The sequence below is a fragment of the Triticum dicoccoides genome, chromosome 1A (genome assembly GCF_002162155.2).
Source record: "Triticum dicoccoides isolate Atlit2015 ecotype Zavitan chromosome 1A, WEW_v2.0, whole genome shotgun sequence".
Taxonomy (NCBI): domain Eukaryota; kingdom Viridiplantae; phylum Streptophyta; class Magnoliopsida; order Poales; family Poaceae; genus Triticum; species Triticum dicoccoides.
In genome coordinates, this window is record NC_041380.1 from 474,502,797 (window position 1) to 474,519,048 (window position 16,252).

General features: G+C 45.8%; 2 protein-coding genes across 2 annotated transcripts; one reads left to right on the forward strand and one right to left on the reverse strand.

Moving 5' to 3' along the window:
* Positions 1 to 704: 704 nt before the first annotated feature.
* Positions 705 to 6,995, forward strand: LOC119280234 (dual specificity protein phosphatase PHS1-like). The gene is made up of 11 exons (XM_037561155.1): positions 705 to 1,011; positions 1,662 to 1,697; positions 1,814 to 1,992; positions 2,921 to 3,134; positions 3,370 to 3,540; positions 3,631 to 3,791; positions 3,884 to 4,919; positions 5,638 to 5,790; positions 5,877 to 6,104; positions 6,193 to 6,350; positions 6,438 to 6,995. The coding sequence occupies exons 1-11, from the start codon at positions 937 to 939 to the stop codon at positions 6,805 to 6,807; spliced, it is 2,781 nt and encodes a 926-aa protein (XP_037417052.1). The 5' UTR covers positions 705 to 936; the 3' UTR covers positions 6,808 to 6,995.
* Positions 6,996 to 10,720: 3,725 nt separating this feature from the next.
* Positions 10,721 to 11,557, reverse strand: LOC119302539 (dirigent protein 21-like). The gene has a single exon (XM_037579604.1). It carries the CDS (start codon positions 11,545 to 11,547, stop codon positions 10,987 to 10,989), a length of 561 nt encoding a protein of 186 aa, XP_037435501.1. The 5' UTR covers positions 11,548 to 11,557; the 3' UTR covers positions 10,721 to 10,986.
* Positions 11,558 to 16,252: the final 4,695 nt, after the last annotated feature.

Here is a 16,252-nt window from a genome sequence, read left to right on the forward strand (position 1 = left end):
ACGTGCCCGTGGACATTTGCTGCCATTCATTCGGTGATCCGGGTTGAAGCTCTCTTTAAATCGAGTGTCCAAATTAGTTTTCTCCAAGTCTACCGACCCTCCTGTGTATTTTACTCCCAAATCACAGGAACGAGCCCCCGTGTCCTGCTTCATGGAATCCTTTCCAAAAAACGAAAGCAGTTTCCGGTGAACACTCCACGTCTCCACGTCTGAGACGTCTCTCTCCACTCATCACCTCACTCCACCCCGAAAGTGCTATTGTGAGCTCGAGCTCACAGGCACCCTTTACTACAGTACAAACAAAAAAAAATATTTAAAAAGTTCAAAAAAATCTGAATTTTTTTGGCAACAAACATTGACATATTTTTCACATGCGTACAAATTTTCATGACAAAATGACATTCATGCAGGTCTCAGCAAAAAAAACAAAATCGATGCTCCAAAATGCTTCCAAAAACAGTTTTTTTGGAGCATGATTTTGTTTTTTTTGCTGACACCTCCACAAATGTCATTTCATCACGAAAATTAGCACACATGTAGAAAAAACATTAAAGTTTCTTGACAAAAAAATTCAGATTTTTTTGAATTTTTTTACTATTTTTTCGGATTTTACTGTTCATCCGGGATCACTGGTGCCCGGATCAATTCCTCCGCGTCCACTCCACCCTCTCTACTTTCTCGTCTTCCCTACCGTTCGCCCCTCTCCGACCCTCCATTACGGGAAAAAAGCCGACACCATAGACGGAAAGGCACGGAGCGGGGCACGAAAGCCCGCGCAAGATCCTCACCCTTTCCGGCGGATTTGACGGCCCGCATTCCCCTCCCCCGGGAGCCGGCCGTTCGTGCTACGCGCCGTAGCGGGCGGTTACACGAGCCTGTATATCACGCCGGGCTCCCGGGCCGTCAAACGGCCACCCGCGCCCGCCCCTCCCTCCCATGGAACAGGGGGCAGCGCGGCAAGACGAGGCACGCAAGGAGCGCGAGGCGCCGCCGCCGGTCCCTTTCCCCAGGGTGAGCTCGCTCGCTTCTCCCCCGTTTCTTGCTCCGTCTCGAGACGGATCCGGCGCGTTCTGGGTGGTTCTTGTGGGATTTGGGGGAAAAGGGGAATAATGTGCTCCGGTGTTTGGGTTGAACTGCCGAAAACCCAAATGCGCCTTCATTAATCGTAGGCTGGTCTATGTCGGCACCTCCTGATCGAATCTAGGCAGAAATTATGACTATTTGAGATTTTCCTTTAATTATTAGTCTCCGTCGGTCTGCAGCTTTTGATTGCTCTACAGTGTTGAATTTAGGTTTTAGAAGTGCTAAAAGTTGGGAAACTTTCAATGCAACATCGGGACAGCGTAGACCTTAATTTGAGCATTTGACTTTCACCTGCAGGCGAGAATATAAAAACAATTGCAATTTGCAAGTGTTGTTCTCATGTTAGTGTTAGACCTAACCTCTCGCACTACTCTGCTTGTTTGTACTCGTGAATTCCAATTTTATCCTGTCCACTTTAGAAAGAACCGATCTTGTTTGTGTTTCTCATCTGTCTTTCTGCATCGCAATGCTCTCATCAATCACAACATGCTGGTGAACTATGCTACCAAAATGCTTTAAATGTATTTGTTTCCACTCCAGAAAAAATTTAAACATAAGAAACCTATCTTTTCTTGTAGGAAAACTTGGAGAGAGATCTGAAGCTACCCTCTCGTGTACGTGTTCCCGTTTGCAGCATTCGATTGTGATATCCAGTTTCTTGGTTTTCCTTACTGAGAAAACCTGAAGACCACAATCGTTTGGATTTCCTAATTTCTACTTCTGTGTATAGGTGGTTTCTTTGTTCTTTGGCGGTGATATCTCAACAACAGCACAGTCATTCGAGAAATGGGTGTCATTGGTACGTTTGCGGAGCGGGACATTTCGCCCATCTGGGTTCCCACGTCGCAATTCAAGGATTGAAGTGATGCCAAGTGGAAGCTTCTCACTTTTTGGCAGCGCAGACTTAAGGTTGCTTGCCTAAATTCATCTACATCCTAGTCATGATTATTTCTCAATTGATTATCTGGTGTCGCTAAACTAAACAAGTGACCTTAATCTACTTGTTGGATAAAGCTACTGTAGAAACATTATGCTGATTTATCCAAAGAACCTTCTGATGCAAATCTCGTATATGCAAATAGGTTATGGAACCTTACTTGAATACTCACCTTGGGAACAAGATTGAATCCTCTTTTCAGTTTCTCTACTTTCCAGAGTTAACTAGAGAGCATGCTAAATACCAACACATTGATACCTCGACTGCATTTTGGTGTAATGTTAGGTTAGATTGTATATTTAACTGTATATTTTTTCCTCTCCACAAAAATACTCTAACTCTGCTATATTAAGATAATACATTACACACACGTATAACTCTGCTTAAGCCTTCAGAGTCATCTTAGTTTGCCAGATTCTATTTGACTAATGATTAATTCAACACTCATCCTTTAAAACCTAACTGGATATAATGGTACATATTGATTACTGTAGTTCTAACCTTATGCCAGCATGCAGTATATGTATACTATGTGTTGATCTGCATTATATTGATATTCTCCAACCAAGAAACTTTTTTTTATATAAATGAACGATGGCAGTACAGGCAAGACTCCATTAGTAGAATAATAATCTGCCTAGAGTTTGCAGAAAACTAATTACCCATGATGGCATCTTCTACATTTTTATTTGTTTAGCGTGCCTGCACTATATATATATATATATGTTTGTGTAAATAAAAATCTAAATGTTACCTTGTGATTTTGTTTAGTAGTAGTATGTAGGGATTTGTTTCCTTGTGCCACACAAATGATCATAAGCTTGCAAATCAACGTTCTATGCTCGTTGTGCTAATGCTCTATCATTGTTTTGCTACTGTGCTCTGCTCTGCTCACTATAGGGAGGAAGTGGTTAAAGCAGAAGCGGCGAGCAGAGAAAAGAATCCTACGCTTGATCAGCCTCCTGAAATAAGTTTGTGGGAGAGGCTTGGGAATGCTTCTGCATTGGACATTGAATCATCTGGCTTTTCATGGAATATGCTGTCATCTCTGCACCATACAGAACACAGTAGTAGTTCAGAACACTCTGAAGATGAGATGACTAAAGCTCTTGAGGTTTGTTGCTGTCTGTTGTCATGCCGATTTGTATTCTTCCTAGGTTGCTAGCGAGAAAAATAAGTTTAGTTTATACTCTCTTTTCCACATCTGAGATCAACTTTCAAGGCAGTTGGCGGGCCTCCAACATGGATTAGCATTTTGTAGATCAGGCCTAATCATATTATTGTTCTGTAGTTTCATATTTGTTTACTCGTTCACTTGACATGCTGCTTTCTTCTTCCTCCCTTTTTAGATGACTGTGAACTCTGGTGGCGTTGTATTCTTTGCTCTATTTAGTGCGGGTAACAATGGTTTACCAAAAGAAGAAGCAGCTGTTATAAAGTTTGCAGCGTCAAGGATGGCAACACAGGCAGAACTTTTGGGATATGAATTTGCACGGTTGCTTGGAGTCCAGACACCACAAGTATATGCGAACACCCAGTGAATACTTTAAACTTATTTTATGTGAACAATTATCATTGGATTTCTAATTCAGTTTCCTCTAAAACTGCAGGCTAGGATAGTGCATAATTCTAGTCTGGAGTGGCAGGGGATAAAACATGCCGCAGAAAAAGCACGAGAAATAGCGGTTTCAAATAATGATGAGATTGGTGAGATGACTTGCTCAGAATTGTTGGAAGCTCTTGAGCTAAGCCGATGTCTTCTTCTAATGAGGTACTGCTAGCCCCTTAGGAAAAATATGATCATGTATGCATTTTCTCACTCTGAACTGCATATAAGATGTTAATTCTCACCTTGTTTGCCAGTTATTTTCATGGCTCACCCCTGCTAGAGAGTCCAAAGGCATTCAGTTCACGGCAAGCTGCGTGTATTACTTCTTCATCCCTTGGAAGGGTCTTGATGCTAGATCTGATACTCAGGAATGAGGATAGGCTCCCATGCCGCCAGCTTGGCTGGCGTGGCAATCCGGCAAACTTGATGATTTCGGATAGATCATCCTTGCCCAGTATGGACAGATTTGAGGAGTCTAAGGGCACTTTGGAAAACTCCAACCCACTGTTTTCTAATATTTTCCAAAAAGAAAAACAGTTCCACTCTGCAAACGGAAGATTAGATTCTCCGGAGGTGGACCTCATGTCAGGAAAAGCAGATGCATTGAGAAGTGTACAAGAAAATGCTGAAAGTGCGAGCGGGACTTTCCACATTGTAGCAATTGACACTGGGGTGCCCCGTCGCCCACCTGCAGGGAGACGTGTCAAAGATCATGAACGGTATCCCAAAGTTGTAGAACTCATTTTGAATAACTCGGACCACTCCGCGAATATCTTATATGAAATTTCCGGTGGTAAGCTTGGGATTCCTGGACCTGATGAGGCAATCACTTCCACTGATTCTTGCTGCTCTCTTTCTGATGAAGACAATGCTGCTGCGATTCATGAATTCCGAGTGGCATTTCGTGCAGCTCTTAGGGATCTGGAGGGTTTCCATCTATTTCTTCTCCAGCTATACCAAAAATTGGATGGTGTTCTGCGAGTTTTCTCGTCCATAATTACTAAAAGCTCTGAGGAATCTGACCATAATGATATTGCAATTTCTGATTTCCCATCTCCGGGAGCCAGCTACAGTACCCCTTGTCCACCTAATAAGCACGTGAACAGTGACCCTCATAGTGACTCTGGAACCCAAAAAAATGCCACAAAGACATCTTCTGCGGGATCCCGCGGAAGCTCAGATTCTCCTATGTCCAGGGACAGTTGGAGTGGTAAACACTTGAAGTGGAGTGCAGATGCTCCCCGAAGTAGAATGACAATGAGACTTCGTGATTTTTATAAGACTCCGAAGGTAAGGGCTTCTTTTGATTTAAAATTTCCTAAGGATTCCTTTGCATTACATTCCCTAGGAATTTTTTCATCCACTCAAAACTCTTGTAAAGAATCTTCTTTTCCTGTGGTAGCGATCAAACAAACGTCGTTGCAAATAAAATCCTGTAGGATTCAAGTGGGCATGACATTACAAATTTACAATCTTATGTTATTCCTATTCTTGTGCTTTTAGAATCCCGCGAATCCGAGTTTGAGGTTTCTAACTAAAAACGTGAGGATCTAGTTGTGTTCGAAACACCATGAACGATGGCGTTGTCACATTGAAGCTGTGGGGTCAACTAAGCCCTTACCTTTGCAAAACCATCCCATAGAAGTAAAATTTCGCGTAAAAACCCAGAAACAATGTAATTATATTTTCTCGAACTCAGTGCAATTTTTTCAATCGTGCATTTTACCCCCCACAAGTTGCAGCTCTGGTACCGGCATTGGCAATAAATATTACTTTTCTGATTGTGTTGTGTAGTCAAGTTGATTTTTTCAGTGTATAGCATATTATATTTGGGGCTGTCTTCTCTAAATTCATACAAGTGTAGCATTGATATTCAACCTCATATTTTGCCGAAAGGTTGCCCTTCAACTGACCAGCACTGACTGGTTCATGTGTATGAGGTTGACTTGTGTTTGGCAATAAAAATAATGCTGAACTTAAGTTAAGAATTTCTGTTATGATGCAATAGGTTGATGTCGATCCTGAATTGCTCAAGGAGATAGAACAATGGAATGAAGCGTTTAAGACCGACGTGATCAGATTTTGTCAGGAGAACAATTTTCATTCTGGATTCTTTGATGGAACTGAGAACAACATGGCGGCAGATGCCTACGAGTTAAAGGTGGGTGCCAAAAGATCTGGATTAGAACATAGATGAAGCTCTTTTTTCTCAAGCAGCTAGTGAGTCTGATGATGAATAACTTGCAGGTGCGCCTTGAACACATCATTGAAAGGACATCGTTGGTCTCTGATGCTGCAAATACTGAGCGACCTTCTCTCGTGGTCAACAACTTATTTATAGGTGGGGCTCTCGCTGCAAGGTCTAAGTACACCCTCCAGCATTTGGGCATTACCCATATACTATGTTTGTGTTCGAATGAGATTGGTCAATCTGATACCCAGTTTCCTGATCTTTTTCAGTACAAGAACTTTTCAGTAAGAGCGTCAACCTTTGGTTTAGTACTGTGTTATATAATTCTGATTTTTTGTATTGATGGAAAACCAACTGTGCTATCTTGTGCAGATTAGTGATGATGATGATGCAAACATCAGCGATCTTTTTGAAGAAGCATCAGATTTTATTGACCAGGTCGACCGTGTTGGGGGTAAGGTCCTCATCCATTGCTTTGAAGGGAAAAGCCGGAGCGCCACGGTCGTCCTTGCCTACTTGATGCTCAGAAAGTAGGAATTTTAGCTTCGTCACATCTGCATTTGATGCCGTATACTTTCCCACTTCCAAGACTAAAACTAAGATGCCACTTTTCTCAGGGGCTTCACGCTTGCGAAGGCCTGGAACTTACTAAAGAAAGTACACCGCCGCGCACAACCGAACGACGGCTTCGCCAAGGCCCTGCTAGCTCTGGACAAGAAACTGCACGGCAAGGCGTCGATGGACTGGCAGCAGAAGCGGCCTGAGATGAAGGTGTGCCCGATATGCGGCAAGAACGTGGGGCTGAGCACCAGCTCGCTGAAGCTGCACCTGCAGAAGGCGCACAGGCGGCTGTCGCAGGGCAGCGTGGACAGCGCCATGACCATGGAGATCCAGAAGTCGATCGAGTCGCTCCGGATCAGCCGCGGCGGGAGCCTCAGCCCTTCGCAGAAGCTGGCCAAGGCGTTCGCTGACGAGCTCACCTTCTGATCTCTTGTTCTTTTGTTGTATGTACACAGGTTGGCACACTTGTACTGTAGTGAATACATGCGCTAAGAGGAACCCAACTTAGGAGAGTGAGACTCAGGTGTAATATACAGTATCAAACAAGAAATGTTCATGTTTCAAGTACAAATGTTCGGGATTCGGATCAATGCCTACAAATAAATTTCCATTTGTGCTGAGGAAAGAGAAAACTCCGCTTATGTTGTCTCAACATAGCCGGTCCCAAGCCCGGGTAAAGGAGGAGGGTTGTGATAGGCTTGGCGAGCCAACGTAAAACTCAGCCACTCTTATGGAGATGAAACCCAAAAGATTTTCGTTGGGGCGTAACCCTCTCAGCGACGCGCAACATCGGAACCCGGGTGTGGTGGAAAATGGGCAAGGGCCGGGCCGTCACCCCCCAAGTGGCGCGCCGTATCTTGATCCGGATACGGTGGCAAGTGAGTGAGGATCGGGTCGTCGCATCCTTAGTGGCGCGCTACATCGGCGCCCGGATGTAGTGGAAAATGAGCAAGGGTCTTCGCATTTGACTCGACGAGTGCGAAGGGTAAGGAAGCTAGCCGAGCCTAGGAGGATTCGCTTAGGTAGCTGGAACGTAGGGTCTCTGACAGGGAAGCTTCGGGAGCTAGTTGATGCAGCAGTGAGGAGAGGTGTTGATATCCTTTGCGTCCAAGAAACCAAATGAAGAGGACAGAAGGCGAAGGAGGTGGAGGATACCGGCTTCAAGCTGTGGTACACGGGGACGGCTGCAAACAGAAATGGCGTAGGCATCTTGATCAACAAGAGCCTCAAGTATGGAGTGGTAGACGTCAGGAGACGTGGGGACCGAATTATCCTGGTCAAGCTGGTAGCTGAGGACTTGGTTCTCAATGTTATCAGCGCATATGCCCCGCAAGTAGGCCACAATGAGAACACCAAGAGGGAGTTCTGGGAAGGCTTGGAAGACATGGTTAGGAGTGTACTGATTGGTGAGAAGCTCTTCATAGGAGGAGACCTCAATGGCCACGTGGGTACATCTAACACAGATTTTGAAGGGGCGCATGGGGGCTTTGGCTATGGCATCAGGAATCAAGAAGGAGAAGATGTCTTAAGCTTTGCTCTAGCCTACAACATGATTGTAGCTAACACCCTCTTTAGAAAGAGAGAATCACATCTGGTGACTTTTAGTAGTGGCCAACACTCTAGCCAGATTGATTTCATCCTCTCGAGAAGAGAAGATAGGCGTGCGTGCCTAGACTGTAAGGTGATACCTGGGGAGAGTGTTGTACCCCAGCATAAGCTGGTGGTTGCTGACTTCCGCTTTCGGATTCGTGTCCAGCGGGATAAGCGTGCCAAGGTCGCTAGAACGAAGTGGTGGAAGCTCAAGGGGGAGGTAGCTCAGGTGTTCAAGGAGAGGGTATTTAAGGAGGGCCCTTGGGAGGAAGGAGGGGATGCGGACAATGTGTGCATGAAGATGGCGACTTGCATTCGTAAGGTGGCCTCGGAGGAGTTTGGAGTGTCCAGAGGAAGGAGAAGCGAAGATAAGGATACCTGGTGGTGGAATGATGATGTCCAGAAGGCACTTAAAGAGAAGAAAGATTGCTTCAGACGCCTATACCTGGATAGGAGTGCAGACAACATAGAGAAGTACAAGATGGTGAAGAAGGCCGCAAAGCGAGCTGTTGGTGAAGCAAGGGGTCGGGCATATGAGGACCTCTACCAACGGTTAGGCACGAAGGAAGGTGAAAGGGACATCTATAAGATGGCTAAGATCCGGGAGAGGAAGACGAGGGATATTGGCCAAGTCAAATGCATCAAGGACGGAGCAGGCCAACTCTTGATGAAGGACGAAGAGATTAAGCATAGATGGCGGGAGTACTTCGACAAGCTGTTCAATGGGGAGAATGAGAGTTCTACCATTGAACTGAATGACTCCTTTGATGAGGCCAGCATGCGTTTTGTGCGGCGCATCCAGGAGTCTGAGGTGAAGGAGGCTTTAAAAAGGATGAAAGGAGGCAAGGCGATGGGCCCTGATTGTATCCCCATTGAGGTGTGGAAAGGTCTCGGGGACATAGCGATAGTATGGCTAACCAAGCTTTTCAACCTTATTTTTCGGGCAAACAAGATGCCAGAAGAATGGAGACAGAGTATATTAGTACCAATCTTCAAGAACAAGGGGGATGTTCAGAGTTGTACTAATTACCGTGGAATTAAGCTGATGAGCCATACAATGAAGCTATGGGAGAGAGTCATTGAGCACCGCTTAAGAAGAATGACAAGCGTGACCAAAAATCAGTTTGGTTTCATGCCTGGGAGGTCGACCATGGAAGCCATTTTCTTGGTACGACAACTTATGGAGAGATATAGGGAGCATAAGAAGGACTTGCATATGGTGTTCATTGACTTGGAGAAGGCCTATGATAAGATACCGCGGAATGTCATGTGGTGGGCCTTGGAGAAACACAAAGTCCCAACAAAGTACATTACCCTCATCAAGGACATGTACAATAATGTTGTGACAAGTGTTCGAACAAGTGATGTCGACACCGATGACTTCCCGATTAAGATAGGACTGCATCAGGGGTCAGCTTTGAGCCCTTATCTTTTTGCATTGGTGATGGATGAGGTCACAAGGGGTATACAAGGAGATATCCCATGGTGTATGCTCTTTGCGGATGATGTGGTGCTAGTTGACGATAGTCGAACGGGGGTAAATAGGAAGTTAGAGTTATGGAGACAAACCTTGGAATCGAAAGGGTTTAGGCTTAGTAGAACTAAAACCGAGTACATGATGTGCGGTTTCAGTACTACTAGCTGTGAGGAGGAGGAGGTTAGCCTTGATGGCCAGGTGGTACCTCGGAAGGACACCTTTCGGTATTTGGGGTCAATGTTGCAGGAGGATGGGGGTATTGATGAAGATGTGAACCATCGAATCAAAGCCGGATGGATGAAGTGGCGCCAAGCTTCTGGCATTCTCTGTGACAAGAGAGTGCCACAAAAGGTAAAAGGCAAGTTCTACAGGACGGCGGTTCGACCCGCAATGTTGTATGGCGCGGAGTGTTGGCCGACTAAAAGGCGACATGTTCAACAGTTAGGTGTGGCGGAGATGCGTATGTTGAGATGGATGTGTGGCCACACGAGGAAGGATCGAGTCCGGAATGATGATATACGAGATAGAGCTGGGGTAGCACCAATTGAGAAGAAGCTTGTCCAACATCGTTTGAGATGGTTTGGGCATATTCAGCGCAGGCCTCCAGAAGCTCCAGTGCATAGCGGACGGCTAAAGCGTGCGGAGAATATCAAGAAAGGGCAGGGTCGACCGATTTTGACATGGAAGGAGTCCGTTAAGAGAGACCTGAAGGATTGGAGTATCGACAAAGAGCTAGCTATGGACAAGGGTGCGTGGAAGCTTGCTATCCATGTGCCAGAGCCATGAGTTGGTTGCAAGATCTTATGGGTTTCACCTCTAGCCTACCTCAACTTGTTTGGGACTAAAGGCTTTATTGCTGTTGTTGTTGTTGTTGCTGAGGAAAGAGAAAACATGTAGACTTTTGAATTAAAGCCAGAATAACATGTACGAATCGAAACCACCAAGCAAATTAAGCAATACCGCATGTGTCTAGTGTAAGCTCTGCGGAATTGTTAGCTATCAGGTGTGGTCTGATCCTTGCAGTAAATCTTGGATGCACTAAGCTTATTTTGGAGTCTGACTGTACGACTGCTTTGAAGGCTATATCTGACCCAAACACATACATGAGAACTGATGTTCCAATAGTAGTAGAATGCTCTCTTATGGCCATGGAATTTAAAAGCATCAGTTTTACTCATTGTAGCAGAGAAGCGAATATGGTAGCGGATGGCTTAGCAAAGCATAGCTTTAGTCTTAGCAAGTCTGAAATTTGGGACGTTGTCCCGGACTTTATTCTGCATTTTTATGTAAATGATCTTGCTCTTATTTGATGAATAAAGTTTTAATGCTCAAAAAAGGTAGTAGAGTACGGAAATTCAACTCGGTGCCCAGGCTGATACGCTCCTGGTCTGAAAAAAAATCAAAACAAATCAAAACAAATACTAAAAAAAATCAAAAAAATCTATTTTTTTGTGTGATAGATAATTTGATGTGTTGTCAATGTGGGTGCAGATGAGTTCGGAAGCAGAAACTCCGCGTCCCAGTAGAGTACGTATTTCCTAGTGGAAGACGTAGGCGTCGTACTCGAGGACGAGCAGGTTCCCGGGGTCCGCGGAGTCGACCATCCGGCTGTGCGTGTACCCGCGCGCCATCCGGAACGCGCCGGTGCCCCCCACGATCGGCCGCTCCATCACCGAGCCCAGCACCGCGCGGCCGAACATCGCCAGCGTGCTGCCGTTGTATGGCCCGTCCGTGAACACGAAGTTGAGCAACGTGGTGATCGCCACCTCCGAGAGCGAGGCGCCCGCGGTGAGCCCCTGCGCGCGGCCGATGAGGCGGGACGCCGGGTCGGCGCCCTCGCGGAGCATGTCGTCGACCACGCCCACGTAGCCGAACCCGAAGGCCGAGCCGCTGGCGCCCGCCGGCGGGGACGCCACCGCCGCCGTCGTGCCGTTCGGCCCGGCGGTGTATATCTCGTGGAAGTAGAAGTGGAGGTGCGTCATGCCGCCATTGCCGGCGGCGGCGGGGACACCGTCTGCGGCCGCTGTTGCCGTCGTGGTTGCCGCCGCCAGGAAGAGTAAGGTGACGAGTGGCGCGAGGAATGGTAGCGGCTGGGCCATGAGCGACCGAGAAGATATGGTGATAATGCCGAGTTGCTGGATGCATCCATGGTGTGTGTTCTTGTAGTTGTAGGAATGGAACAACAGCTTGGATGATTATACTATATCTGTTAAAAAATGAGAGTCAACCGTCGGAAGGAAAATAAAAAGGAAAGTACATGTTCAAAATCCCATCGTGACGCCAACTACTAGCAGTAGTAATTTATACTACTCTTTTGCAAAACCAAAGATGCTATTTTCTCGGCAACACCGTGTGGTTGCAGCTTCAATTCTGACTTCTGAGCAACAACTTGAAAATTTAAAATTGGATGTTAGCTGTTCAATAGTGCTGACATATAAATGTATTGTCTAGTCTTTTTCATCAGATCGGTTTTTTGGTTGCATTGCTAAAGCATGCACTTGTACATGGTATCAAAGTCAAGATGTCTTGCATCATATCAGTCTTTTGGTTGCACTGGATAGAGCATGCACTTCTACATGGTATCAAAGTCAAGAGGTCTTCCATCAGATCGGTATTTTGGTTGCATGGGCTAGAGCATGCACTTCTACATGGTATCAAAGCCAAAAAGTCTTCTACCAGATCAGTATTTTGATCGCATTGGCTAGAGCATGCATTTCTAAAAAACAAAAGAAAAATGGGAGCTCACATGCAATCCTTCGTGACACCAGCAACTAGTCCCCTCCAAAAGCCATCAAATTCACCTTTTCTTGGCCAAAAAGATCAGATCTATGTAAAAGTTCATTGGAAGTACATGGCATCTCAAACATAATAAGAAATATATTGAGATCCTGGGACCACCGAATGACCACTACAGCCGTCAGAACAAGCCGCCGACGCGCCGATGTCGTCGCTCTTACTGGAGTCGGTTTGACCTTGTCGATGACAGCCGAGAAGTCTTTGTGCACATGACCTTAAGGACCATCGACCTGAAGGCACATTCGTAATCATTGAACCCTTGCATAGATCTGAAACACCTGACACAAAATCTCGTCACATGACGAGAAACCCTAACCTCACCGCCCCAAGAAGATGGTGGGAATCTATGCTGAAACTCCGTCTACTACGTCCAGACGGACGCACTCAAGGATGATCGGAGCCTGGAAGACAAACTCAAAGAAGAGGCGCCGCCATCCGCCCGAGTGTCGCACCTGCGAGGACTAAAAACCCTAACCTAAACTACTAACCGGAGATTCCCTTGCCCTCATCGCTCAATGGAGTCGCACGCCAATGCACCCAATTATCAATAGTAAAATAAATAGGAGAACATCTATTTCTCAGCAACAACTTGTGGTTGTAGTTTCAATTCTAAGCAAACTTGCAATTATCCTTCACTCAAAAAACAAAACAATAAAAAACTTGCAATTATCCATTGAATAGTGGAAGTTAGTGTTGTTCAAAAAAATAGAAAAAAGAGTCATCGTGGAATCCTACATGACACCAAGAAGGAAACAATTGTCCCCTCCAAATTGTAAGGCCACCCAAACTCCCTTGACCTTGCGCCGGCAACACCTCAAACAACAAAGCAAAAGAACGAAGGAGAGGGAAATGCCAACTGCAACTCGTGGGCCTGCAGCTCGACCCACTCATATGTGTCGTCTACCCCAGTGGCTTGCAAGCCTGAACTGGGCCCGTTAATCGGGTGTAACGGCCGGAGTCTGCTTTATAATCTGAGAGGTGTGCTTTGTGTAGACTTGTCTAGGAAGAAAGGAAGGCTTCAACCTGCATTTGAATTACTGTACCCATCGTAATCGTGACTTGTTGCTAGGGTGGATGGAAGGAAATTCAGTGAGAAACACCCTTTCTAAGGAGATGGAGAGCCAAATCCTTATATTTGGCATCAACATCCATTTCGTCCTGAAGCTTCCCCAACATCCACATCAGATGGGGTATAAGGATTAGTGTCACAACAAGTTATGAATGAGCTCTCACTAGAGGCATGCGAGGTTTATTAGCCACTGAAGACTGACTTCAATGGCTCCTTGGATCGACGCTTCAAGGATCAACCCGATAAGATGCTCATGGTCATCCACAAGATGCTCAACGAACATCATCACTGTGCTCATCAACGACGTGCGTGAGGAGTTAGGTGGCTACATTGCTCGGATCCGCACAAATTTGGGCAAGGTGAACGTGCCAACTCCTAAGGTCTGACCGGTTGATACACCCATGTAATGTCGATGGATAAGGCTGCTCCGCTTAAGCTTTTTTCCGGTAGGTGAGAGCAGCCAGTCGTCGACCAAGGCACCGATAGAGAACACCGGGGGAAGGCAGATAACGTTTATGTCCCTCCTCCTATCAGGGGTATGTGCTAGTCCAACCTTTCTTCACCCTCTATGTTACGGGACACTGTTCGTTCTAAGTTTGCTCACTCTGGTGGTACTGGATTTGTGTCGAATTGCCATGGTTCGATGGATCTAACCTGCAATTATGGCAAACACGGCGTGAGAATCAATTCCGGTTATGGAGTACACCGCATAATATGTGGATTTCACTGGCGTCAATACAATTCAAAGGAGTAACAATGAGATGGATAGAATCAGTTCAGAGGAAAGTTACCAAGGGAACATGGGACGAGTTATGTGGTTTCTTACAAGGCTAGTTCGGCAGAAATCAACATCAATAGTTGATCTGTAGTTTATTCTATATTGCTCAGACTTCTGTAGTGGAAGATTCTGTGGGCAGATTCTTGATATTGAATGATCAATTGACTGCTTATGAAGAAGCCCCTGATTCTTCGCACTATGTCACATGTTTCATGGACGGATTGGCTTTGCTTATGAGTTGACTCTATCATCTCAAGAATTGCGTGCAATGCAAACTCCACAACATTGAGTGCAAGGCTGAAAGCACATTTGTTCCCTTGGTAGTTTTGGTAATTCATGTCGAAATACATGTTGTTGGACTAACATTTTCATGTCGAAATACATGAGTTGACTCTATCATCTCAAGAAGTGGACCCCCTCAAGCTACAAAGGGCAAAAGCTTCAAGACCCTACATTTTTGGTTAAGGGATCAAAGATCACATTGAATCCATAGGAAAGGCAATACTATTCAAAGGGCATGAGTTTGGATCATGAGTCATTTGCTCAAGTGCTTGAAGATATTGCTCCCAAACCCTCAACAACTTCCCCACATTCCAAACTGTCCAAAACCCTAAGTCAAACTCGGTCGCACCAAGATACTCAAGATAGTGTCATAAGCCAAACCCTAGAAACTTAATACAACTTAGATGAAATTCGGTCCTACCGAAGTGCAGTGACCAAGTTTCTGTACCCAGTCAAAGTCATTTCGGAATCACCAAGATGAACCGATCGCATCATGTACCGGTCTCACCGAGTGGATTCATCCGGTCCCACCGAAAAGCCTAACATTCGAATCTTTTACACTGTTTGGTCTGACCAATATTTCTTTTTTTGTGTCACCGAGTTTTGCTTAAAGTTTGTAATTTTAGTTTTTTGGTGAAGGCTATATATACCCCCACCACCACTTACTCTTAGTGAGAGCAACCAGAGCGAAACTACACTTCCTATATCCATTTTCTGAGAGAGAACCACCTACACTGGTGTTGAGATCAAGGCATTCCAATCCAACCATTTGAACCTTGATTTCTAGCCTCCCCAAGTTGCTTTCCACTCCAATCCTTCTCCTACCCCAAGCCAAAAATGTGAGAGAGTGATTGAGTGTTGAGGAGACTGTCTTTTGAAGGACAAGAGCAATGAATTCATCATCATCAACAACATCTATTACCTTTTGGAGAGTAGATTGGTTAGGTGTCACTTGGGAGCCTCCAAACTTGTGGAGTTGAACCAAGGAGTTTGTAAGGACAAGGAGATCGCCTACTTTGTGAACTACCCAGAGTGAGGCTAGTCCTTCATGGGCGTAAACCATGATGAAATAGACAACGTTGCTTCTTCGTGGGTGGAGCCCTCCGTGGACTCGTGCAACCTTTACCCTATGTGGGTTGAAATATCCATCAACGTGGATGTATGACAGCGCCACCTATGAGAACCATGCCAAAAATCACTGTGTCTTCATTGCGTTTAGTCTGCCTATCTCTACGTCCTTTACTTTTATCGCACTTGCATGTTATACTATTTCCGATGCCCTATCTCTTGATATGCATGTTGGGGAACGCAGTAATTTCAAAAAATTTCCTACGCACACGCAAGATCCATATAGGTGACGCATAGCAACGAGAGGGGAAGAGTATGTCCACGTACCCTCGTAGACCGAAAGCGGAAGCGTTATGAAACGCGGTTGATGTAGTGGAACGTCTTCGCGATCCAACCGATCAAGTACTGAACGTACGACACCTCCGCGATCTGCGCACGTTCAGCTCGGTGACGTCCCTCATACTCTTGATCCAGTTGAGGCCGAGGGAGAGTTTCGTCAGCACGATGGCGTGATGATGGTGATGATGAAGTTACCGATGCAGGGCTTCACCTAAGCACTACAACGATACGACCGAGGTGGAAATCTGTGGAGGGGGCACCGGACACGGCTAAGACAACTCTCAACTTATGTGTCTATGGGGTGCCCCCTCCCCCGTATATAAAGGAGGGGAGGAGGGGAGGGCCGGTCCTCTCTATGGCGCGCCCAAGGGGGAGTCCTACTCCCAGTAGGAGTAGGTTTTCCCCCTTTCCCTGGTTGGAGTAGGAGAAGAAGGAAGAGGGAGAGAGAGGGAAGGAAAGGGGGGGGGCACCC